General features: G+C 46.8%; 1 protein-coding gene across 2 annotated transcripts; it reads right to left on the reverse strand.

Moving 5' to 3' along the window:
• Positions 1 to 715: 715 nt before the first annotated feature.
• On the reverse strand, positions 716 to 17,044 carry SALL4 (spalt like transcription factor 4). 2 transcript variants are annotated; one of them, XM_045883889.1, is made up of 4 exons: positions 16,915 to 17,044; positions 4,428 to 5,435; positions 1,736 to 2,016; positions 716 to 1,135 (listed from the first exon to the last, which is right to left on the reverse strand). In XM_045883889.1, the coding sequence occupies exons 1-4, from the start codon at positions 17,042 to 17,044 to the stop codon at positions 716 to 718; spliced, it is 1,839 nt and encodes a 612-aa protein (XP_045739845.1). The 2 variants fall into 2 exon arrangements, with proteins under 2 accessions (XP_045739845.1, XP_045739844.1); XM_045883888.1 differs by having other exon boundaries at positions 3,108 to 5,435.
• Between the last annotated feature and the right edge of the window lie 10,284 nt (positions 17,045 to 27,328).

The raw sequence follows: 27,328 nt of genomic DNA on the forward strand, positions 1-27,328 counted from the left end.
AGCAATACACTGACTCCCTACGGACTAAACGCAGTCCATTTGAGGGCATCCTACTTAAGGTTCCAAGGTTGGAGGAATTTTATAATTCTACAACCTTAGTCTAAAAAAATACATTCAGGAAAAAAAAAAAAAGGATGGGTGAAGGGTTGGAGGTCATACAAAACACAGGTCCCTAAACAGATGCCAGATCGTGTTCATGTACCCGCATACAGTCACCGGGGAAGTCTCTAGTACCCCCTCCCCCAAATTAGGCTAACAGTTATCTTTTCCATTGTAGTTCACTAAGTTCCAACTTGAAACAAGAGTAGTCTTTGGAAATAGTTACTCTCAGTTGTACAAAGGTTTTTATGTATACAGTTTGTCGCCAAGTAACAAAGCTACTTTGCAAGACCCGCTTCTTTCCAAAATTAAAGAAAAAAAATTCTAGTCTGTATTTGTTTTAGTATGTATTTTCTTTTTTTTTGTTTTTTTCCAAATTTTTTCTTTTTTCTATTTTTTTCCAGTTTTTTTTTTTTTTTTTTTTTTTGCAAAGCAGCATAACATCATCTGATTGTAGGACTTGCCTGAGGTTGTGATCACAACTGTAAACATCATTTGCACATCAGTAAGAAAACAAACAGGAGGAGATGGGGTCTTTTAAAAAGGAAAAAAAAAAAGTACAGTTCTAGAGGTCATTCTGCCTGCGTTTCTCCTTCAATAAGGATTCTCCTAGAGCTTAGCTGACTGCAATCTTGTTTTCTTCAAGGAAGTGAGGGAACTGGTGTTTGGGGACGCTGTCGGCAGCACCTCGTTTTTCTACTTCAGCACTAAGGGCGGACTGGGAGCCATCCATCTTGGAGATAGTGGTGTTGTTCACAATGGAGCTGGCCCCCAGGGAAACTGGGAGGGTAGGAATACCACCGCTCTGGATCACAGAGATTTCATTGGTCTTCATGGCCAGACCTCCATTGAGCATGGTGGTGTACTGGTTCCACACGACAGGGTCCACGTTCACCGAAGGCGCCAGGATTTCTTTGGGAAACATCTCAGGGACTCTCTTCCCATCAGTTCCTAACAGAGCCATGGTGTTCTCGATGGCCAGCTTCCTCCCACGGCGCGCTGAGCTGTTGTTGGCCCCATGCGTCATATAGTGGACCTATGGGAAGAGAAACAGAAAGGTTTCCACCGAAATCGATTTGACAGCGTGCATGTTGGCAAGCTAGTCCATCTGCCTATGGGTTTGAACATTCTAAAATTCCAGGTTATCTGTTCTCTTGTTTGTGTGTGGGGGGGGTGGAGGGGGCGGAAAGTCAGATGATCTGGCAACAATGGGCCCACATTCCTGCCTAGAGGCAAGTAAAGACAACCAAAGCGGGGACATTTGCTTCAATTCTGTCCCCATCCCAACTGTTCACGTATGCAATTCACAGGGACGCTTAGTATGCACTCGGCATCCTCTCAAGTGCTGCGGTTAAAATTTGCAAGAACTCGGGGCGCCTGGGTGGCTCAGTCGGTTGAGCGTCTGCCTTCGGCTCAGGTCATGATCCCAGGGTCCTGGGTCCTGGGATCACAATTTCAGAAACACTGTGATGTGGGAAAACATACTTTCTGATGCCTACTTCGAGAGTCAGCTGTGAGATACGACTATACAGTACCCCACTGGTCCTAATGGAAGAATTCATCATGGATGGATGAACACCAATAAAGACCTGCTGAACACCTACCCCATCCCCGCTGAGAGCCCGAAGAAACTCACCTTCAAGTTGCCTTTGGTGGTGAACGCTCGCCCACATATGTTACACACGAAAGGCTTCTCCCCCGTGTGAGTCCGCTCGTGGATCTGCAGAGCACTCGCCGAGGAGAAGTTCTTCCCGCACCGTGTGCAGCCATGCTGTTTGGCCTGTCGGCGTGGCTGGGCCGCTAACAAAGGTGTCATGCCTGGGGACATGGTCGTGGGTCCACCAAATGCACCAGGGACTTCAACTTTGACATAGGTTGGCTGGGCTCGGATAAATGTTGATGGCAGACTGCTACGACCTAGTATCCAGAGAAAAGAAACCCCAAACCTTTATCATCCCATACTCATTCTTTCTCCAACCACAAAAGAGCTTTGATGACAACTGCCCACCGAGAGCCTGGAAACAGCTTTTGGGACAATGTGTTATCTCGGAGGCAGCCTTCCTCGTTAGCACGCTGACCTGCCCAGGGAGTAACAACTCAAATATTTACTTCGGAAATGTCACTATTTTAGTGTTAAGGTACGGGCAACACACAAACCCTGGAAATTCAAGTTCCTGCACAGAAAGTTATCTTTAAGGGGAGCCTGGCTGGCTCAGTTGGTGGAGCTCCGTGACTCTTGGATCTCAGGGTTGTGGGTTCGAGCCCCATGTTGGGTGTAGAGTTTACTTAAAAATACATACCTAATAACTATTTTTTTTTTTTAAAAAGTTGTCTTTTATGCCTGGAGGGCAAGCCTCTTGGGTTCCCTCCCTCCTTGGGAGCTTTGTGCTATTACTCTGCTATCACTCAGTAAACCTTGCTTTGCTGCCACAAAAAAGAAAAAAAAAAAAAAAAAGTATGCCCGGACACCAGCTTTATTTCATTCTATAATACAGCTGTTCCCCCATTTCACCATTAATGACATCAACAGGCACCCCACAATTTATACGTGCACTTTACACAGTTTAGATTCTCCTCCTCATGCCCACCCCTGCCCCCACCGAGTGTTATTCATCTGTGAACCTTACATTAGGGAGTGGGACCTCAGAATCAAGAACTATGGCTTATCTCAGTGGCCAAAATGCAGTGCCTACTTTTAACATTGTCCTACTGGATCATTTCCTTAAGATTACCCGATGTCTCCCTGGGGCTCAACCACAAAAGTTAAAAACCAACAAGTGTGCTGTCCATACCCAATTTGCATTAACCACCGTAAATAAAAGGACCATAGTACTAGGACAGAGGTAGTTACTATTCCCCTCTACCCAGAAGTACAGAGAGAGGCTAACTGCCCTACAAAGGGGCTGCTTTGCATACATCATACTGTCCATTTGCCAAGTTCAACCCAGGTTCCTTTTGGATGACCTTGTGCCCAAAATGGACCTAAGTTAAATCCAAAGCTCTATCACCTTCCATCTCAGTGCGGATGCTCTCGGAGTTGTCTGCTTTGCCACCAGCATCAGGAGACCTGGACTTGATGCTTTCTGCCTGGCTATTGGCTGGGGACAGTGCCTGGAAGGACGCCGTCTCCAAGACATCCGGACTTCGGCTTTGGTACTCCTGGTCTCCCATCACCGAGGACGAGGAGTCGTTGGTCAAGCCATCACTCTCCACCGAACCGTTTTCTCTGCTGCTTTGCCGCTGTAGGACAAGAGGAGCAGGACCCACCTTCCCCGGGGCATCTAGGGAAGCCGTCACCGCGAACCCGAGCGTGGGTGATGCCGAGTGGACGCTGGGAAGAGGCGCCGGGACCTTCACGGAGCTACTGGGGGCGTCCTGGGGACGGACCTCGTCAACATCGATGCTTTCGATAACATCATCGTGACAGACGGCGCCTGCGCTACCATGTTCACTGACCACCATGGACTCGGGACCCGTGAAGTCACAGGGATTCTCGGGCAGAGGCGTGTTGGGAATCTGGCCGCCCATGTGCATCCGGATATGCTGCTGCAGCAGGACCGCGTTGGTAAACTTCTTCTGGCAGATGGGGCACGAGTGCTGCGTCTTTATGGACGTGTTGGTTCGGTGGACCCCGAGGTGCGTCTTCAGGTTGCCCTTGGTGGAGAAGGCTCGCCCACAGATCTTACACTGGAATGGCCTCTCCCCGGTGTGGGTGCGGTAATGCATTTTGAGGGAGCTCTGGCAGCTTAAGACCCGGTGGCAAATGAGACATTCGTTGGGATCGGTGGTGGCCTTGTCGATGTTCTCCACCAGCTGCTGCAATTTCAGGGTCTCTGACCCTGGCTCGGGTGTCCCACTCCCTTGGAAGCCACCAACCCTTGGGGAATTGTGGTTTGGCCCCACCCCGGATAGCAGGGATCCATCCTCACTGTCTGGAGAAGGCCCGGGCTGTAGGTCGCTGGGCAGTGGGCTGCCCATGAGGTCCTTGGGGTTAGTCCCTGAAGAAAGATTTTGAGGTAGCCCTACGTTGGGGGTCCCTGTTACAAGGACAGGTTTGCTGTCTAGAGAGAGACTCGATTCATCTACGGGGACGGGTACAGAGAGTGCATAGGGAATGCCATTGCCTGCCGCCATTTTGTCGTGGAACTCGGCAAAGAGCTGGGGGTTCGCCTTCACCTGGGGATGTCGATGAAAGTGCACCTTGAGGTTGCCCTTGGTGGTGAACCGGTGGCCACAGACAGAGCACACGAAGGGTCTCTCTCCGGTATGGGAGCGGAGGTGGATCTGCAAGGAGCTATCAGTCCCAAAAACCTTGCTACAGTACTTACACTTGTGCTTGCAGAGGATGGCCTCGTCTTTGGGTTTGACCTCCACCGGGGACACGTTCGGTGGCTTCCCCTTCCCTTTCTTGGACGGGTCTAACGCCACCGCGGAGAAAGGGCTCTGGAAGAGCACAGAGCCTGGGGCCTGAGGTAGCAAAGCACCGGGAAGGCGCGACATGACGCTCGGCAGCACCCTCGTCCCATCCGGCTTCAGGGGGAAGGGCGCCAGGCCCTGGGACGCGGGGCCGCTGGTGGCGGAAGGGATGCTGGCGGGAGGTAGCTTGGCTTGTTTCAAGGCGTCCAGGGACAGGCCCTGGCTTCCGGCTTTCTGGCTGAGCAGAGCCACGGCCGCCGAAACCTGCTGGGACATGTGGCCGCCCAAGGTCTTGAGGGCGTCGGCGCCCGCCACGCCCGAGTGGAGCGCGTGGGAGGCCCACATGTTCACCTGCACGCGGATCTGCTCGGTGAGCTGGATCTGCTGCAGCTGCTGCTGCTGCAGGCACAGGATCTGCTCGAGGACCCACGGGATGCTGCCGGCGCCGGGCGAGGGCGCGGGCGGCGCGTCGGCGCTCCGCTGGGTCACCGCCACCTTGGTGCCCCGCAGGGCCTGAAGGGTGACGTTAGTGTGGGCCACTTTGCCTTTGGGTACATAGCTCAGGTCCTGCGACGTGGACGGCACGGCGGCCTCGGCCTTCAGGAACACGACCGACTCGGGCCCCGGCTTCTCCTTCATCTCCCCCGAGCCGCCCACGTCCTCGCGGGGACCCTCCTTGCCGCTCGGACTCAGCACAGCCCCGGCGAAGTCCTCTGAAGGCACTGGCCCCTCACTGTCGTTCATGATGAGGACGGGGGGGGTTTTAGTGCAATTCTTCTTGTGTTCGAAGAACTCGGAGAAGCTGAAGAACTCCGCGCAGCATTTCTCACAGACGTGCGTCTCCTCCCGCCGAGTCCTCTTTGCTGTCATGCCATCCCTGCTGGCGTCACTGCCATTCCCTGGGTGGTTCACTGGAGCACCTGGGACAAGAGAACACATGCTAAGAACTGCGCCCAAGAAGGGATGTGGGGCAATTGCTAGCGAAGAGCCACAGCTCACCATACAGACGCCTTCATGACCTGTGTCCTGACAGGCAGAAGACTGTGAAAGGGAACCAGGCATCCAGAGGTCTGAATGACCGAACCACTTGTGCAGTGGGTTGAACTGTGTCCCCCCCCATCCCCACCCCAAATATGTCCAAGTCCTGATAGCACCTTAATTTGGAACAGGATCTTTGCAAATCTAGTTGAGAGGGTCCCTAACCCAATGCCTGATGTTCTTCAAGAGACAGGGAAAGGAGAGATGGAATAAATAAGGCCCTATGGGGGGCTCCTGGGTGGCTCAGTCGTTAAGCATCTGCCCTTGACTCAGGTCATGATCCCAGGGTCCTGGGATCGAGCCCCGCATCCGGCTCCCTGCTCGGTGGGAAGCCTGCTTCTCCCTCTCCCACTCCCCCTGCTTGTGTTCCCTCTCTCGCTCTCTCTCTGTCAAATAAATAAAATCTTTAATAAATAAATAAGGCCCTAGGAAGGAATTACAGGGCTGTAACCAAGGACTCCTGGAAGCCACCAGAAGATAGAAAGGAGGCTTGGAACAGTTTCCTCCTCAGAGTCTCCAGAAGGAACCATCCCCGCTGACACCTCGATTTCAGATGTCTGGCCTCCAGAATCGTTAAGACTGTATTTGTTTGTTGTTTTAAGATTTTATTTATTCATTTGAAAGGGAGAAAGACAGAGAGCATAAGCAGGGGGAGAGGCAGAGGCAGAGGGAGAAGCAGGCTCCCCCACTGAGCTGGGATCCTGCCACGGGGCTCGAACCCAGGACCTAGATATCATGACCTGAGCCGAAGGCAAGATGCTCAACCATCTGAGCCACCCAGGTGCCCCTAAATTTCTGTTGTTTTAAGCCATCCAATTTGTAATGGAAACCCTAGGAAATTCATACAATTTATTATTAAAATAATCCCCTTGGAGCTCTGCACCCAGAGTGAGCTTGCTAAGGCAAATGGGTCTCTGAATATAAATGACACTGGAAACCTGTTCAAATATGGCTGCTCATCCCCACTGCGAGGCCACTGAAAGCGAAACTGCATTAAGTCACTTGTTCAGGGATGCCTGGGTGGCTCAGTTGGTTAAGCGTCTGCCTTCGGCTCAGGTCATGATCCCAGGGTCCTGGGATCGAGTCCCTCATGGGGCTCTCTGCTCAGCAAAGAGCCTGCTTCTCCCACTGCCTGCCGCTCCCCCTGCTTGTGCTCTCTCTGACAAATAAATAAAATTAAAAAAAACCCAAAAAACACAAAACACTCATTCAGTATAACGAGTGTACCTTCCCAGTTTCGGGTGCCAACAATTTTTTTTTTTTTAAAGATTTTATTTATTTATTTGCGAGAGAGAGAATGAGAGACAGCATGAGAGGGAGGAGGGTCAGAGGGAGAAAGCAGACTCCCCGCCGAGCAGGGAGCCCGATGCGGGACTCGATCCCGGGACTCCAGGATCATGACCTGAGCCGAAGGCAGACGCTTAACGACTGAGCCACCCAGGCACCCTCGGGTGCCAACAATTTTGAGAGCAGTGCCAAATTCACTGAAAATATGGAGAACGGCATGCTGGATCCATTTACACAGGAAGGCCAAGTGGATATTCCTATAGGAATATTTTCGTATGAGACACTGACAAAAGAAAAGATTTCATGTTCAAGGAAGGCTGTGACTATGTGACTCTGATGACCTTACAGGTCATGAAAAACTAGAGAAATGTCTTACCGGTCAGGACACTTTTAAAAGGGTTAATAAGCCATTATGTAGAAAGGGAAGCCCGTGAATGGACCGTGAATGGAAAGAGGGGATGGGAATGATGGGTTTCATTCTTCTCCCGGTACTTGCAACTTCTACCACTCTATAATTTATCTGAAATGAAATATACAAAATCAAACATCTTCCTACATCTGCGCAGTTACATTCCTAAAAAGGACTGGTCCATGGGTTTCTTTTGTAATTGGGTCTTATTCCATTAATGCTAGCCTGCATATTAAAATGCCCATCTTGGGGGTGCCTGGGTGGCTCAGTTGGTTAAGCAACTGCCTTCGGCTCAGGTCATGATCCTGGAGTCCCTGGATCGAGTCCCGCATCGGGCTCCCCGCTCGGCAGGGAGTCTGCTTCTCCCTCTGACCCTCCTCCCTCTCATGTACTCTCTCTCATTCTTGCGCTCTCAAATAAATAAATAAAATCTTTTTAAAAAATAAATAAATAAATAAAATAAATAAATAAAATGCCCATCTTGGGGCTGTGGCTTTATCTGGAAGCCGGGGTCCTGAAAGCAACAAGTCGGGTGAAGAGTCTCCCTAAGCCACTTTACTGCTCTCATTTCCTATCAACTGTATGTATACTCTCCCACTAAGTCAGAGGTATACCTCAGAGCCAGCAACTCTAGGTGAATGGATCTAAACCACACAGATAATTGCACAAGTATACAAAGATCCACGTAAGAAGGGTCTTTGTTTACAGAAATGTTTATAGCAGAAGTAAATTTTGATTCACCCATATAGCAAAAATGGCATAACTTCTGTATGCTCTGACATGGAGACAGACGTTTAAAATAAAACGTGTTTGAAATGTAGGGATGCATGGAAGAAAGGCCAAGAAGGATACATTTCCCTTTTAAATAAATTATTACTTTTTAAAGCAAACTAATATATTTTGCCTCTCAACTCCTTGGGTGATTACACTCCCTAAAACCATGGGGTTTTGACGGAGAAGTCCACCACAGTATGGGGGAGGAGTTGATCTTGGGAAAAAAAGTGTATTTCTCTTGAGAAGGTCTATAGATTCCAGAGTTTCAAAAAGTGGTTCTTTAGAATTTACATAAGGTGGCCTAATCTTTATGAATTTCAGATCCGGCACTATGAAATTTTGCAAGTATGTGTGTGGGTTGGGGGTGGGCCAGGGAGAAAGAGCCAACAGCCACAAGCAGGTCTGGCCTGCCAGTGTAGGGAAAGCAGGTTAGGGCTGACCCAGCACTTGCCTGTGAACAAGTTGGATACGGCTGCCTTAGCCCTCAGAATCTGCCCGAAACATGCATAATCATGACAACCTCATAAGGTAGATATGCCTGGGTTAAGTGAAGTTGTTGTTTTTTTTTTTAAAGATTTTATTTATTTATTTGAGAGAGAGAGAATGAGAGAGAGCAAGCACATGAGAGGGGGGAGGGTCAGAGGGAGAAGCAGACTCCCCGCCGAGCAGGGAGCCCGATGCGGGACTCGATCCCGGGACTCCAGGATCATGACCGGAGCCGAAGGCAGTCGCTTAACCAACTGAGCCACCCAGGCGCCCTTAAGTGAAGTTTTTAACAAATGTGTCCAGTGCCTACTAATGTGCCTGACGCCATCCTGGATAGGATCTGGCGAAAGTGCAGATACTGTGGCGTTCAGTGAACATTAGTTTCTCTCCACCCTCTATCTCTAATGGCTCAAATGGTTAGCGGGGCAACCAGGGCTGCTGAGAACAAGACTTACGACAACAGTCACCGAATGCCTAACTTGTTTACTAATACTTCCCACCTCCTACTGGGCACAAGACAGGGGAGCTAGGGACCCGACGACAGTGGTGAAAAGATGATCCTGCTATTCTTGTCTGTCTGCAGTTCAGACTAGGGACCTCTAGGTGCCCCATACCATACTCACCCAATCTATTAAGTTATCTGCCCCATTTAGAGATGAGAAACACAAACTGTAGTACCATGACTTTCCCTAAGGCAACACAATTAAAAATTAGTCATACGTAACTTCTGAGCACTTACTATGTGCCAGGTAACAATTTATAGGTTATAACAACTTTGAGGCAGGGGCTATTGTATTTCACAGAGAGGGAAACCAACGCACAGAGGACATCAGTTTGCCCAAAGTAATACATCTGATAAACTGCAGGGCCAATATTAAAACCCAGGCATGCAGCGCCCAGATCCTCCCTTTCTTCCTACACTTCCTACCATAATGTTTCTTCTGTTGAGACTGCAACTATCTTTCCTCTAAAAGACATCCCAGGGGGGACAGAAAAGCCTGAGGGGTCAGGGTGGCAAGGAAGGGGAAAGGGACCAGGACACATGCCACTATCTTTCTGCGACTCTGAGAAGTCACTTTATTATTTTTTTTTTTTAAGATTTTTTATTTATTTGACAGAGGGAGACACAGCGAGAGAGGGAACACAAGCAGGGGGAGGGGGAGAGGGAGAAGCAGGCTTCCCACGGAGCAGGGAGCCCGATGCGGGGCTCGATCCCATGACCCTGGGACCACGACCTGAGCCGGAGGCAGACGCTTAACGCCTGAGCCACCCAGGCGCCCCAAGTCACTTTAAAAGTTAGTACACAATGCACCCTGCTACCTAACAGGTGTTCAATAGGTAAGTTCCTGATTCCAGTCGTATTTCAAGAATCCAGTTAAAAATATTTGTCAGTTCCCAGAATACAGTATCTATCCCTACACTTTCCCAAGACTCTCGGAGTGAGGTGTTGGAGGGGGTGTTACATAGCACTCTTTCTGGAAAAGCAGTTCTGGCAATTATGTGTCAAGAACTTTAAAACCGAGAACTTTTTAACAAGTGTCTCTTGGCAGCGAAATACACACTGTTGGGAGGTGCATATAAAGAGATACAGCTTCTTCCAAGCACTATCAGCAACATCAGGTTCCTGCAATTCTCCTCTGACCCTTGTTAGGAGTTTACTTTATGAAATACAAGGATACATTTCTCATATTAACAAACAGCAAAAACAAAAACAGACGCACTCTGTGGTCAAGCAGTAAGGTTCTGATTAAATAGCTCAGGGTACAGGAAAAAAAAGGGACTACTTTGTAGCCTACAAAAATAAAGCAGATCTATGTTATCTGTGCTGCTCTAGGGGACAACTGCCTGGGATTTTATTTCAAGAGGAGGACGAGAACGGGATGTATCTCTGTGGTCCCATCTGTGTGGATAAAGATATAAATATGTACGTGGAAAAATTTCTGTCTGAAGTAAGAGAAACTAGGGCTGCGCTCTAGCTCTTAGGAGTGTGGGCCTGGGGATTGAGGAAGAGAAAAATTTTAAAGTATTCACTTTTGTACTACGGTTTCTTTCTCATTAGCATGTTTAAAAACTTGTACTCCACCATTCTAACTTCTGGAAATCTCCAACAAAGCCCCTGCAAGAATGCCTATCCCACTCTAAGGGGAACCACCACCACCCTCCACAAACAAAACACATGCTATTGCACTTTAACCCATTCATCTCTTCAGCCACATAAGCAAGCAACCTCTGTCCCAATTTGCAGATGCACAAACTGAGGCTCAGAAATAATTAAGTGGCTCAAGGTAACAAACTGCTAACCAGAAAAAGAAGATCAGGGATTGTATTCTTAAGTACCATCTCGAAGGGCACTAAACTTAGTGGCCTCATTTATCGTGTTTCTTCTAGAGCAGAGTTTTTCACCCTTCTTTCCATTTCATCCTTCTATGGAGGTTTTTAAAGCTCTTTTCCTAACTACTGCCCCCCCCCCGAAATTTTAATACCACCAATATACTGTGTATGTTTATGCACTATGGTCCTTCAGAAGGCCACAAACCACTGTAAATCAAGTTTTCCGTCCCCTCCCCCTCAAGAAATGTTCACACCACCCCCCAAAAGAAATTAAAAAAAAAAAATGTTCACCCCCTTAGGAACAATATTTCTTCATTGAAATCAGGTTCTAAACCAGCATTCTTAAACTGGAGTCCATGAAATTAGATAAGAAAAAAAAAATGAGATCTTTATTTTCACTAATCTGAACTAAAATTTAGTATTTGAGGGGTGCCTGGGTGGCTCAGTCGTTAAGCATCTGCCTTTGGCTCAGGTCATGATCCCAGGGTCCTTGGATCGAGTCCCGCATCGGGCTCTTTGCTCGGCAGGAAGCCTGCTTCTCCCTCTCCCACTCCCCCTGCTTGTGTTCCTTCTCTCGCTGTGTCCCTCTGTCAAGTAAATAAATAAAATCATAAAAAATAAATAAATAGAATTTAGTATCTGACTTTCAATGACAGATGTGGGAAACACACCACAGTGCTATTTGCAGAACCTGTGACTTTGTCATCAACAGAAAGCAGATCTTTTCACATGATGTTAATGCCATTGCCTTACTGGAAATTCTGGTGGTTATCTGACCAGCTGCGCTGATCTTATTTAATGCGTTCATAAAGAAGCACATTATATCACAAATATTTTTTGGTTTTGGTAACTATATTTCTTTCTTTAAAAAAAAGATTTTATTTATTTATCTATATGACAGAGAGATACACAGCGAGAGAGGGAACACAAACAGGGGGAGTGGGAGAGGGAGAAGCAGGCTTCCCGCCCTGAGCAGGGAGCCCGATGTGGGGCTCGATCCCAGGACCCTGGGATCATGACCTCAGCCGGAGGCAGATGCTTAACAACTGAGCCACCCAGGCGCCCCAATAACTATATTTCAATGCAATTTATTTCCTTGCTGTTTCTGTGCATTTTATTTTTTGCATTTAAATGCATTCTGTGGAGAAGGAATCTATAGCACAAAAAAGGTTAAGCTCCCCTGCACTAGAAGGATCTAACAGTTTCCAAGAGTGATTTACAACCTGAATACCAGCTTGCCTTCACTGTATACACAGGCTGGCCTCTTCTGTAGGTTGGATGCAAAACCAGCAACATCCCACTTGAATCTTAAAACAGCAGAAGCTCTAAATGCATGTGCAGTAAAACGTACCTTCTGCATCCAGACCACCATGGGCAAATACCGAAGCCCTATTTTCCCCGAGAGTAAGAGGACTGGGTTATGAACAATTGCCTGCTCCGCTTAAGTTAACGCTTCCCAAAAGGAAAAAAGCAGAGTTCAGAGAGATTACCCAGCAACTAGTTCTTCCATCTTTCCACCCCACCCCCACTCCGAATTTTAGGAATGTTATCTCTCAGCATCTAGTTATCCAATAAGTTGGAAGAATGCAGTAAACCCAGCAGGGGTCTTAGATTCAATCACTGCCAAATGGATAGAAAATACTCTTACTATTGTATAGAAGAAAGGCTCATCTACTAGAAGCCAATCAAACTCTGGAGCCTCCAAAATGCTTAAAAAATAAAACCTGTATAATCTTGAGAAAAGCTTTATGATTCAAGCTTATTTCCCCTCCCCCATTTCTATATTAAAAGAACCACAATGAGTAGATTAAAGTATACAATATCTTCGACCCTCCCCCACCCACAGGATAATTGCTTACCAAAAAACAAAAGGGATGGCCTTTGAACCAGTTGAAAGAAAAGTGTCCATTTTACGAGTTTAATTTTACATCTCAATTCAGCAATCCCAGAAACACTTAAGTAACAAGGCTTTAACTCAATTCAGAGATAGCAAATTAAAGCTATAATTAAGTTCTACTTAATTAAGAGATAAAAACTTGTTCAGAACAGTCTTGGATCAAAATTCAGAGACTATGCTGAGAAGGAAAAACGGTAAAAGAATCAAAGAAGGCTACAACAGCTGTTAATGTGTCTGAGTTCTGCTATTTACATTAAGAGATAGGTCCCATTTTCCCTCAACTGGAGTTCATCTTTTAAGCAAACTTGTAAACTCCATGTAGGCAGGGGCTTTTGTTTTCTCCTTCTACAGAGTTCCCCTGCCACCCCCCCCCCAACAAAGACTGACAGTCATGAAATTCATTTGAAAAAAAAGGATGGGGGTAACTGGAGATGCAGTACTTGTCTGAATTTAGTCTTTGAAAATGGTTTAGATGCTTTCCTTAAAGAATCAAAAGTACAACAGTTAAGCGTTGATGAAAGAGGGAACTTGTTGAACTCTTCCCCATGATTTTTCCAGGGCAGCAAGGCTCAGAGCATGAAATGCAAACACTGCTTTATTTCCAACTCTCCTCCCCAAAGACCCCTTAATCTAAAGTCCAAAAAGGCACATCTCAAACCTTAAAAGGGAGGTGAGATTGTCAAACTCGACCAGCTAAACACTCATCAGGGCTCCTTCATCAAAGGAACTGATGGAAAATCCCATCTCATAACCAAAGTCAGATCATGAGAAACAGCTCCTTGGATTCGGAGCATGGCTAAAATCAACCACGAGCAAGCCATTTCAACCCGGAGCTACTGTTTACTCTAAAATGAGTACAAATGAGAATTAAAGATAATGTACTTGAGGTCCCCAGCCTCGTTAGTAGGCTACAGTTAAAAACTGCAGAATCATCTCAATGAGCAGTTCAGAACTGTCTTGAAACAAGAAGTAAATAAAATTGAAAACACTGTTATTTTGAACAAAATTGATTACTAATCACATTCCCAGCACACAGTGGGTCTTCTGCAGTTGAAATGATCTGAGCAGGACTCTTTACCTCCACTGGATAAAGGAAAAATCCAAAAGCTCAGAGAAATCGAGCAGGTCTCAAGGTTACACAGCTGAAAGTCATACAACCAGATTGGAATGCACATCTCTAAAACCTTACCAAAACACTAACTTCATTTAAAAAGAGGAAGTGCTAACTGCATCTCCTGCCTCCCAAGATGGCTCCCCAACTCCCCACCCATGAGGAAGCTAGGGGAGGCTGAAATGACCAAGTACCGACTTGTGCAATTTATTTTTAACGGAACAATAGGGGCTCCGGGCAAACTGGAGCCCCTTTCCCTATCGGAAACGAAGATCGAAACACAGAAAGTCGGCCTGCAACATTCAAGCTACTATCAACGAGATTTCCCTCTGTCCCACAATTAAAATAGGAACTTCCAAGGGCCCTCTTGCTAAACCCTTACCGCTAGCGGAGGTCATTTCAGTTTAGAAACTGGGGCTAGGCAGTTGTTTGAAACTTGGGGATCTTAATCGTTGATGGTTGTAATCCAGTTTAGCACAAAGGGCATTCGAAACTCTTTTGAGAAAATGCTAATTTTCCCCGTATGTAGCGTGAGACCACTGCCCACCTGCAGATGTTTTGATCTGCTAATTGATCCCCAAACTCCATTTTCCTCTCAAGAACTGCATTCTTTACAAGTGGATCTCAAATCGGTTTTGCAAAATAGGACTGGGCCAATCTTAATTTTTAAAAATTACACATATCTATGTATCTGTCGGTCTATACAGATCTACACAGATCTATAGATCCATGTATCTACATAGCTACATATATATTAATACAGAGATAGGTACATACATACCAGGCTGCTCAAATGCAAAATGCAGCCATTAAAATGTATACTGCTTGAGGAAAACTACCTTCTGTCTCATGGTGGCAACTGGAGATTCTGCAAACACATTCTAGAATCGAGGAACCCTTTTCAAGAATTCCAAAGACTTGGCAAAGAATACCAAGTACAGTCAGGGCTCGCGCCATCAACCGGCTTAAGTCCCCAGGGGCGCCCATCCTTTGGCCCAGCCCGGCGCTCTCCATCCCCACCCCCCAACCCGTCCCACCCATCAGGTGTGAGCCGGTACCTGTGAGCGGACCCGCCTCTCAGCAAAGCGTGCGGCTCCAGGCTGGGCCTCCAGGGGGCGCCCGCGCGCAACTCGGCGGTCCGCTCTAACCCCAGCGCTCAATAGCGAACCCACCCCCCTCCCAAATCGTGGAGGGAGCGCACAGTCAGGCCTGAGATCCTAAGCCGAGCTCGGGTTAACTGATTGCAAACTCCAACCAGCGTTAATTTAAGAAGCCACCCTGTAACGAGCTCCCCGCAAAGGTGCCAAACACCACCAAAAGCACCACTTGCGTGCGCCCACCAAAAATGAAGGGGGTAGGAGAACGGGGAGGTCAGAGCAGAACCAGGGGAGGGGTCAGAGCCCGGAGCTCGCCCCTCCTCTTGGGAGGAAGCGGGCGGGCGGAGGGTTAACCCTTTTGTTCCAGGTGGGCCAGGCGACGAAGCCTCTCCATGCTCTCCCCCCACCTGCCCCCCCCCCACCGGAGGCACAAAGAGAGTCCATCCTCCTGGGACCTCGGGTGCCCGCAGCCCTGACCATCAGACGCCCCGAAAACGCACAGCCGCCCCTGGTCAAGCCGATCTCTTTAATCTGCCCTGGAAAAAGATGTTACTTGCGGGGGGTGGGGGGCAGAATAGAGATTTACATTAACCTATTATAAATTTGGGAAACATATTACGTTCCCTCCCCGAAAAAAAGGGGGAGGGAGCCAAAAAGCGCAGCCTTCCCATCGGAGTTGGGAGTTGTGGCTTAGAATGTCTGGGATTACAGTGCACACCCCCATCAGCGGCTGAGAAATTAGAAAGCAGGCGGGGAGAAGAGGGGAAACGACCCACAAGGCCAAGAGGAGGTTAATAACGCCCCCTCCCCCCATGCGTAGCTAAAAACTTATCAGGCGACAATTTGGCGGGCCAGGACCGAGGGGAGATAGTGGGAAATCGACTCGCTCCTACACCCTCCTCGGTCAAGTGACTAGGAGAAGGGGAGTTTGTCCGGCCGCTCCCGGCGGGGCGAGGGTCCCGAACGCCTCCCGACCCCGGAGACGCTCGCCGCGGAAGCGTGGGGCGGGTCAGCCCCGGGAGCTCGCCCTGGCCGCGACCGCCCAGCCCTGGCCCGACCTCTCCCCTCTGGCCCCCGAGGCACGCTTCTGGAAAGCCGGACACCCCAGGAAAGCCCCGCAAAATTCCAGGCGGGTGCACCCCAGAGGGGTTGCAGCGCGCCCGCGACCCCAGCCCCGGGGGGCCTGCACCCCTCCGCTTCGCCGCGGTTATTTTTAGGAAGTCGGAAATCAAAGATGGCTGGAGGTCAGGCCCCGAAAGGTTAGGGCGAAGATCGCAGGCGGCAAAGCCCGGGGAGAAGCCAAAACCCTAAAGAAATTTTTTTAAAAAGCGAAATACTGTGCCCTTCTCCCCCATCTCTTCGGGCCCTCCAATCCCCTCAGAGCGGGTGGCCCGCACCCCAGCTCCCGGAGGTGGGGAGAGGTCGCGCCCCCTCCCCCCGCTTGGCCCGGGAGGGGCGCGTGCAACAGATCGCCCTCCCCCCCGGGGGGTCTTCCAGGGGTGCGCCCCTTCTTCAGCCTCCTAGAAGAGCCCCCAAGGGGTGAGGGAAAAGGTGGGGACCCCCGGGGTCTTTCTTTTAAAAGCGGCGCCAGGGAGGGAGGAGGGGAACCTAAGTTACAAGTGGGGGGGAGGTTACTGGCGAGGGGAGTGGAACCAATTAAGAGGGGCAAGGGACGAGAAGGGAACCTTTCAGGAACGAGGGACAGAGAGGGTGGGGGTCAGTCTTACAACAAGAGGAGCGAGACCTGGGGGTGAAACTTACACAAGAGAGGGAAGCGGTAAAGTGTAAAATTAACAAGGGCGGGGGTGGGGGGTGGGAACGAGGGTGCCTTCTCTAGAGCTGAGCCCCCAGATCTTGGTTCCAGAATCCGCGCTAGAAGCCGCTAGCTGCCCGAAGCTCGCGCCTTCGAGGGTCCAGCGAACGTCCGGGAAACTGCCCGCCCCCGGCGCGCGCCCCCAGCCCCACTCACCCGGCTCCCCCGCCGCCGGCGCCGCTGGGGCCGCATCTGCAAACTCCGGGGCCGGCTGCTGCGGCTGCTGCTCGCCCTGGTCCTCCTCCGAGTTGATGTGCTGGGGTTTCGCCTGCTTGCGCCTCGACATGGTGCGAGCATCGGGCCGCCCGGAGAGCCGCGGTTATTTGCCCACTCCGCCACAAATTCCTGGAGTTAGGAAATTTACCCCCCTTCGGCCGGAACGCGCATGTCCCAGTAATTATTATTATCAATAATGCATTGCGATTTATCATGAGCCCTGACAGCTGATTGGCCTGGGTCCAAGACCTCAGAGATCATTTAAATAAGCCCTCATTGATCAGGGAGGGGCGAGGCATTCTGGGCTTTGTAGTCCGGCCCTGCATGCGACAAAGGCGTGTTCATCGGGGGAGCGCATCTAATTAGCATCCGGGCTCACATTGGCTGGATCGTGCACGAAATCAGAGGGGCACCCATCCTCGCTCCGGCTCTCTGAGTCCTTGGAGAGAAGAATAAAAATAATTGCGTGCTTATTAAAAATTAGGAGCGTCCGTAGAAGTTTTGGAACGAGCGTATCTGGTAATGTGCCCCAACATTTACTTTTGTAAGGGTGATATCCGCGCAAGCCGGGGTTGGAAGGTCTTTTCAGTGGAATCGTTTGGCACAATTTTCACATCTACCCAAAAAACCGAGATGTGACACATGTCTCCTTCCATCTTATTTTTGATTGAAATGTTTAAATGGAATTTCGAGATGCCTGAAGAATAGTGAAAATGGTGGTTTATTCAACCTTCCCAATCCATCTCACCTCTTAAAGTGGCCTTGGAATTTCCAAAATTTCAGATTATCCTCTCACCATGATTTATTTCCTTTAAATGCTAAATAATAGCCCCAGGGTTCATATTCACAAGGATTGGTTTGTTGTTCCAATGCGACCGTGGTTTTTGGTTTGGGGGCTTATTTTTACTCTAAAATGACTGGATACTAAATACAGAAAAGGCAGATTAAAGGCCAGTATAGTCAAAGATAGTGTCAAAACAGCAAGCAATTGCATTTTTTCCTCCACAAGCCATAAATGTCTGATAACATCGTATTTTATTGCTGAGACAGTGCTCTTGTATCTCCCATGGAATAGCAGTGAGTACTGTCAGAGTAACTGCGTGTCACTAAACTAATCACTATCGGAATTTTTTGCAATACGGACTTCATTATGGAAAGGGGGTATAGTTCAAAGTGATTGCATCATCCTGACATGGGGATACCGGGCATTTTCTAAAATTGTGTGTGTGTGATATTACATGTATCGATACATCGATACAGTAAATCTCTATATTTAATTCCACTAACTGCCTTGCCTAATGTAAATGCTCAATAAATGTTGACTAAATGATGAAATTTTCAGCCTTCTGAGTCTTTGGTGTTTCCGTGATGCCTCTGGGCCTGCCTCTTTATTTGGCATTTACTTCATTGTAAGAGAACTGTAAACCATCCACATTTGTGCCTTGCATTTTCTCGATTAGTTATATATCAAGTTCCCAGCTTGTAAGAGTTTCTTGTGAGCTCATCAGAAATGCAAGCAAAATAGAATGCTGGGCTCATAAATACATTCACCTGGGTGTTTGGACATCCCAAGGCAGAAAATAAATCAGCTTGATCATCTTTTTGATATCATGGCCATCAATAAAAGCTTACTGAAAGAAGGTTAACCTCCAGTTTTGAGCCTCTGTTTGAAAATGTTTTGCATTGTTTTATGTAAGTCCCCTAAAGCAAAAAAGATAGAATTACAGTCAATGGCCAAAGTTGGGAAGGTAAGGATTTGGTTTAATAATACATGGAAGCTGTTTAGAATTCTCATCCTGAGTAAAAAAGCCAATTAACACCTGCCTTGCTGACTAATTTACTTATATTCCCAACACCTTTTCTGTTTAACGTGGCTTAGCAGATGTAATTGACAAATCTAAATGAATGTACAGTAAGTTTACAACTCAAGACATCTCAGTGGTTTAACGACAAGCTCATTAAAGATACAGTTTCTTATATTTATTTATTTTAGTTGATAGTTTCATCATTTCTACTTAGAACAAGGTCAGAAAACTGCCACTTGCATCTCCAAGTGATGATGATAGTAATTATTGTTTGAGCCCCTGTTATTGGCGCAGAAGACTCGCTCAATGCACACTCCCTTGTTTAATCTTCCCAGGGAAACTGAGGCTCAGAGATGTGAAGTGGCTTAGTTAGGAAGTGGCTGAGCCGGTGGTTGATCCCTAAACCTGGCTCTAAAATTCTTATTGTATCCCCGAACCTCTCATGCAGCTGAAGCCGAATATAGACAAGAAAACAAGAACAAGAAAAAATGGGGGCAAAAGAAAACATAGGCTTAAGTAAGCCTGTCCTGGAAAATCCAGGCTCTGTAGAAGTAAATTCTACAGGTAAAATCCAGGAGAAGTTCTCCAATGGAAACCTTCCATGAACGTCATATCAAGAAAAGAAGGCTGTCCTACACATTTTGAACCTACCTCCAGCCAGCAGCCTGGAGCAGGGGGTGAAGACCCTAGAGCAGAGCAGGTGAATGGCGAATAGAGAGCTACATGCAATACCGTAATCAAAGGCATTTTTAAAAATTATTTTAATATTCCTTGAACAACCCAAAGACCTAGGTGGAACCAGAAAGAAAAAAAAAAGGATCAAAGTAAAAGATAATAGTAAGCTTTTTAATGCCTTCTGTTAGGTGACTCGGTTTATATAATCCAATCATTCTCACTCTTTGCCCCAGGCAGAAATTGTTGGGAAATTCATTTCTTGTTCTATCTTTCAGGCAAGCGGTCTATGAAAACGGAGGCTTTACTGTCAATGAGGATATTTGGGCTACATAAGCCTATTTCATCCTCATTAAAATCCTTTTTTTATTCCTGTTTCATGATGGGAAAACCAAGCTCGGAGCTCCTGTCAGCACCTTGCAGGTACTCACAAATTCACGCTCAGTGTTTGAACTCCGTAACTTTCCAGTTAAACGGCATAGGGCCCCCTGGAGCTCAGAGCTTCTACCCCTTTCGGCAAAAATCCCACCTCTGCGTCACCCGGCCCTTCCCTCCTAGGTTTCCAGTCTCCAGTTCAGATTTCCCTGCCTAACACGCACCTTTCCTCATCCAAACCGGGTCTCACCTCTTCGTCTCCTAGAAGCCAGTTCTTTCCTTTGATAGCATGGTTCAAAATTTATGATTATAGATGTAGTTGTATGTCCGTTTATTGCTTGTTTTTCCACAGTGCAGGCTGCACGAAAGCAGACGCCGTCACCACTGAGCCCCTCGCCCTTCGCCACAGCAATTGGAACACGGAAGTCGCAGTAAATAATAATGAATGAATCCATCCATGGCAAATGATTTTGCAGGCCTGAATATAAAATAAAGTATTAAAAGGCAATTACCGGGCGCCTGGGTGGCTCAGTGGGTTAAGCGACTGCCTTCGGCTCAGGTCATGATCCTGGAGTCCCAGGATCGAGTCCCACATCAGGCTCCCTGCTCGGCAGGGAGTCTGCTTCTCCCTCTGACCCTCCTCCCTCTCATGCTCTCTGTCTCTCATTCTCTGTCTCAGATAAATAAATAAAATCTTTAAAAAAAAAAAAAGGCAATTACCGTTGGTAGGAATGTAAATTGGTGCGGCTGCTGGGGAAAACAGTATGGTAGTTCCTCAAAAAAAATCAAACATCGCGTTACCATACGGTAAAGCATTTCCACTTCTGGGTGTATGCCCCAAAGAACCAAAAACAGGGACATGAAGAGATATTTGTACACCGTGTTTGTAGCAGCATTATTCCCAAGAGCTAAAACGTGGAAGCAAGCCAAGAGTTCATCCACAGATGAACAGATAAACAAAATGTGGTGTCTACACACAAAGAAATATTATTCAGCATTAAAAGTGAAAGAAATTCTGGCATGTGCTACAACATGGATGAACCTTGGGAACATGATGCTAAAGGAAATAAGCTAGTCACAAAAAGACAAATCCCACTTGATTCTACTTACATGAGGTGCTTATAAGAGGGGGGAGGGGGAGCTGTTGTTTAATGGGTATGGAGTTTAGTTTTGCAAGATGGAAAGAGATCTAGAGATTGCACAGCAATGTGAATGTTCTTAATACCACTGAACGGTACGGTACACCTAAAGCCGGTTAAGATGGTTTTTAAAATTGTATTTTACCACAATTGGGGAAGATTGTATTTTACCGCAACTGGGGAAACAAGGCAGTTACAGACTGAGGGCTGCCCAATTGTATTAATTTATTAAAAGCTATCAAACTGTACACTTACAATGTGTGCATTTTATGATATGTAAAGCATACCTAAATGAAGCTGTTTTGGGGAAGGCAGTTTAGAAATTTGGTTATCCCTGTAACTGAAAGGGCCATAAATATGGGGGTGTTTTTCTTTTCCTATGTGGGATTCCCAGCATCACAAGCTTGAAAAGGCTAAAATGGTAAGGCTGGGGTCCATAAATCATGATCTGCCACTGCAAAGGTATGCCCCTTTGGGTCTCTAATTATTCATGCCAGGAAACGGCCACGTGGACCGACATGGTAACCATTGCTGCTTTAATTTGGGAAATGCGAGGTTTGGATTTGGGAAGTATAAAGAGTGGCCTTTTTCTCAGCATGGATCAACCTCTTGGAGGCTATGGACTTGCATCGATTTGATATCGGCCTGCCTCATGGAAGGTCTTATTTCTGGAAGGAAGTCTTCAAATTCTAGAGATTTAGAAATTGAGCTAAAATCGCTTAAGAAATCATGCTTGTAATTCACCAGGAGTGCTTTATTATGGGGCCAAATGTCCACTTTTCTGAGTGTCCTGGCTCGGAGCCCCTCTGTTAGGATGATTTATGGTTGCAAAGGCTGGCTAATTGCAATAATCACCACTTAACTGATGATTCTCCCCCTCCCTCATTTTGGTATCTCAACATGTTGCCATTTTATCAATCCCAAATTGGTATCGAACAATTTCCTGCCCTAATTAGTCTTCCTAGTTGCTGCTAATATATGGAAATCTATAAGTGTATACTCAAAAAAAAAAAAAAAAAGGAAAAGAAAAGAAAGAAAGTATTAATACTCCAGAGTTCGTTAAAGCAGAAATGAAATGTCCACAAGAATTTCTCCTGCTGGTTCTTCAGTTGAAGACTAGATGGACAAAGCATGAAAAAATTGATGTGAGGCGTACTTTTGTCCCTCAGCCACTTGACTAGCTCACTCTAGTCCAGGCATGCAGGTCTTGAGTCAATCTCAGGCACTCACGTGCTGTAGAGAATGTTGATTCTCTTAAGTCCACAGCAGAGGTTCTCAATGGGGGGTGATTCTGCTCCCTCCCCAACCAGGCGACATTTGGCAATGTCTGGAGCCGGTTTTTGGTTGTCACAACTCAAGAGGGCTACTGTTATCTGGATGGTAGAGGCCAGGGGTCCTACTAACAGCCTACAATGCCCAGGAGAGCTACCCCACAAAAACGAATTATCTGACCCAAAATGTCAATAGCACCGGAGTTGAAAAACCAGGACTATAGGCAATATGATTTCAAGACCATGTTAGCATCGACCTAATATGTTTTTTTTAATAGTAAGACATTGTCTAATAAAGCTTGAAATACTAAATCACAATCAAATCCTCTTATCTTTTCCAGGGGAGCCTTCTTAACCTCCCCCAACTAAATCAAACCCCTGCATTCTTGCCTTTTCCCTCAAAGATTGCACAACTGCAATCTTATATTCACTCATGGGATGATTTGAGTAATTTCTCTGCTTCCTCTGCAGATCAGAGAAGGATAACATTCTAGTGAATTTTCTTCTAATCTTTCTTCCATGAATATCATACCTTTAACGTAATTGAGATCAATTTGAAAATACAGACTGGCATTCTGTTTATTTCACTGAACCAGGGTGTCATAAGCCTTTCCCACCACATTAAAAAACAAACACATTGTAAATTTGTTTTATAATGTAATTTTTTTCACTCTGGAAACACACCTTTAATTTGCTTAGCCAGCCCCTATTATACATTTGAGTTGTGTGTCTTTATTATGGATACTATTTCAGTGGTCATCCTGTTCATAGAGCTCTGTTCAAATTTTATATTTCTTTCCTTTTCTTTTGTCCTGAGTTGTCCTGAAATGGATGTTGGTGTTTCACAAATTCACAACCCTTCAAGAGCATTTTCCAAATACTATCTTATTCCCTTTGTGGGCTCTTGTGCAAGACACGAGCCTCGGTAACATGAGTGATCAAGCTAAATGGGTAAGCCCATAAACATGCTTATCAGAACGCTCACATATTTCGTAACTGGACAGGAGAAACATATAGATTTTCAAAAACAAGTCGAAGGTTCAATTGATTGAACAATTTTTCAGCCAAAAATGCTTTCCTTTTCTTTTCCATTTTTTTTTTTTTTTTTAGCAGTTCTGATATATTCTTTGTTTCAAACATTTCTGCATTGGCACCTGCAACCTTTTCCAAAGGTTCTCTTGCTTTTTTATCTACCAGACACAAATACTGCCTCCCCCTCCCCAAAAGTGCTTATTCTGAACTCTGTCTTAACAAAACAAAACACTGAGAAGTCGCTTCTGTAAATTTGCCATAAGCGTTCTTTATTATAACAGACCTTTAGAGAGTTAAAAGCCCAGCACGCAGGAAAGTTTACTGTCATAAATATCTATCCGTCTTTGCAATATAAATTATAATTGAAAATAAACTTGTCAGGGAACTCTCCCCAACACAAAAAGTGAGACAGTTGGAGCAAGGCAATTAAGAATGTTATTTGGCACAGAGAAAAGCAAAGGACAGTCATTGTTAAGATAACTGGTCTATAAACACCTAAATGGATTTTGGGAAGGGGAAGAAAGGATCATCTTTTGACCATGAAAGGGAATATAAAATGTTCTTTTCTTTGTTTTAATGTGTGGAGAGATTTTAACTTCTTTTTTTCTGGCTGAGGCTGTGAAATAAACAAATGGCTTTGGTCCCAGTCTGGCTGGGTCACAAAAGAACTGGGGGGTACAGGAATGGAGGCAGGGGGGAGGGGGAACGAAGCCCAGACAAGAGTAGAAGAAAGCAAATGCTGAAGAAGAAAAATATGGGGGGGATGATGAGTGCAGGGGAATAAATCAAGACAGCAAAAGAGAAGGAATCATATTCCAAGGAAACAGAACAAGAGTTAAGCACAGGGAAGCACAAGAAAATTTTCACTCATTTCTCACCCTCCAGGTGATCTGAAGGTTAATGTCTGAAAAGCCACAACACGGACGAGCCCACGAAGACAGACCCCTGTGTGAGTCTTGCCCTTGCAATTTCTGTCCAGGCTGTCTCCATTTCTCTATGCCCTGTCTTCTTCCCCAGTAAATGGGGAGACTAATCTCTCTCCTTGTGGCATTGCCTTGAAAATTAGAAATGATTTTTGTCAAGTCTCTCGCATGTGACTGGTGTTCAGGAAACATCTATCCTTCCATACACATTTTTTTCAGGCTACAGCAGGAATATTTATCTAAGGATCCTCACCATATTAAGTTGACCCACCACATAAGTGAGAGTTTGGGGATCAGAATTATTTGATTTACTAAGTCATTCATTTGTTCGTTCATTCATTCAATGAGTAATTCTTTTGTCCACTATGTGCCAGGCCTTGAACCAGGTGCCAGGAATTTTAGAGATGAAAAATTCAAACAGTCACAGTCTAGAATGTGTGAAAGCTTAATGTCAGCGTCGTGGGCTCATGCAAAAATGGTGACGTATGGTACATGGACTCTGCCGAAAACGGGGCTGGGGTGGGATGAAGTCATGAAAGGCATAACTGAGGACACATCCCCTTCCAGACTAGACATGCCGTGACAGGGGCCGTGGTCATCACATTCACCATCGCATAAACAAATACCTTTAATATATGTCAAAAGCAAGTGGTACGAAAACAGTTAAAGCAAGGTAAAGGGATAGAGAACGTCAGTAGATGCTTCTTTGTAAGGTGATCAGGAAAGGACTCGCTGATAAGAAGACATGTGAGCAGAGACATGAAGGAGGTGAGCCATACAGATAACTATGGGAAGAGCATTCCAGGCAGAGGCAACAGACAGTGCAAAGGCCCTGAGGCAGGAACATGTTTGACGTGTTTGACGAACCTTAAAAAGGCCAGTGGAGCTGGAGTGGAGTAAGTGAGAGGTCATGGGGGTGGAGCTGGATGGCTTTAGTGATTTAGGTTTTTTAGGGGTCTTTTTCTAATAAAAAAAAATTGTGGTGAAATAGACATAACATGAAATTCAACATCTTAATCCTTTTTAATTGTATGGTTTAGTGGCACTGAGAACACTCACATTATTGAGCAATCTCCAAAACTGTTTCTATCGCATGTAACTAAAACTCCACCAAACTCCATTCCTATTAAACAATAACTCTCCATGTGCCCCTTCCTCCCCCCCCCCCAACTGCACAGGGTTCCAATTTCTCTGCCTCCTCACCAACACTTGTTATTTTGTGGGGTATTTTGTTTTGTTTTATTTTATTTTATTATTTTATTTTATCTCTGTAGTCAACAGGGGCTCAAACTCACAGCCCCGAGATCAGAAGTCACATGCTCCTTCGATTGAGCCGGACAGGTGCCCCTGTTTTGTGTTGTTGTTTTGTTTTTTTTTTTATATACAGTAACCATCCAATGGATGTGAAATAGTATCCCATTATGGTTCTGATTTGCAGTTCCCTAATTATTAGTGACGCTGAGCATCTTTTTCTAGGTTTCAAATATATGCATATTTCTGCCCAACAAAAGCTGCTGTTTCTCCATTTATTTTAAGTGTCATCCCACAGTGGCACTTTACCAGGCAGATACCCAAACAACCACGAGGACACGTCAAAGATGTTAAGTATAACTCAAAAGCAGTGACTAGTAGAATGCTTAAGTCTTAATTGTTGTGCACCAAAGGCATCTAAGAGTTGAAATATTTACTAGGCTTCATCCTAATGTCTTAATGCTAAGACAAGAGCAGTAAAACACCACCCTCCTTTCTTTTTTCTTTTTTTTTTTTTTGAGATGAGAAGCTGTTGGCGGGTTCGAGCAGAGGAATCACACATTGTCCTTAGGCTTTAGGAGTAGTCTGACTGCCATGGTAGACTGTGGCATGCAGGGGCGGGGGGCGGGGAGGCAGACGTGGGGAGGGCAGCGAGCACACTTCAGCATTAGTCCGGGAGGGACAGGATGGAGGCTTGGATCAAAGCAGAAGTGGTGATGGGGGGAAACGCTTGGACGGGGGTGATACATGGTGATTGTGTGGCTGATAGGGCTTGCTATGGGAAAGGGAGGTCAAGGAGGACGCCCGGGTTCTTGCCCTGAGCGCCTGGAAGGATGCGAGGGCTGTGTGCACACCCAGGCATGGCTGGGGGACAAGCTGATTTCCTGGTGGGGGCAGAAGCGTTGCCTGGAATGAGAGACCTACTTATTTGGGACTTGCGTTTGAGATGCCAATTGGACGTTCAAGTGGAAACGTCCTATCGGGAGGAGGCTAGACCAGTCTGGAGTTCAGGGGTGAAGCTTCGGAGTCTGGTGACAGGAGCAGGAGATGGTATTTAAAGCCTCAGGACTGGCTGGCTCTTCTAGCCAGGAGGGAAGATAAGCAGAAATGAGTGCAAAGATGAGGCCCGAAGAGCTCCAGACCCGAGCGGAAGTCGAGGAGGCACCTACCAAGGTGACCTCAGAAGGAGCAGCCAGTGAATCAGAGGGACGAAGAAAGAGCCGCCCGGAAGCTGAGAGAGGAACGTGCTTCGTAAGGGAGGGGCTGATCCCCTGTCTGTGTCAAGGCAGACAAGCACTGGGCTGACCGTTGACTTGGGCCACGTAGAGGCTGCCGGTCATCAGGAGACTCTCCAGGGGAGCCATAGGGCAAAAGCGGATTAGACAGGGTTGAGGAGGATGGGAGGAGTGGTGAGGAGGGGTGAACACTCTTCGGAAGGTGTTTCATGGTGAGTGGGGGGAAGGGGACAGAGTGGGGCGGGAAGGAGAGCCGCAGGGGGGGTTTAAGTTCAAGGGAGCTACCATAGCAGGTGTTGGAGGTTGACAGGAAGGATCCAAGGGAAGGGGGGTTGTTGATAATGCGGGAGAGAAAAGGAACAACTATGGAGCCATGATCCTAAGAAGGTGGGAGCACATGGGGTGCTGGCCCATCACACGGCACCGTACACTTCATCCATAACAGCGTGGAAGGAAAATATTTGGGTGCACATCGAGGAAAGTAGGTTGATTTAGCTTGGGAGCACGTGGAAGTCCTCCACTCATTGAGTCTATCAGGTCACTGAAGTTAGAAATAAGAGCAAGGAAGGGGAGAGGTTGTTGAGAAAGGAAGGGGTGAAACTGTCTTCCAGGAGAGAGGGAGCATGAGTGGAAGAGGGAAATGCAGGAGGG

Source organism: Mirounga angustirostris, unplaced genomic scaffold, assembly GCF_029215605.1.
Source record: "Mirounga angustirostris isolate CCGP_5_RB_7025 unplaced genomic scaffold, mMirAng1.0.hap1 SCAF_10, whole genome shotgun sequence".
NCBI classification, from domain to species: Eukaryota; Metazoa; Chordata; class Mammalia; order Carnivora; family Phocidae; genus Mirounga; species Mirounga angustirostris.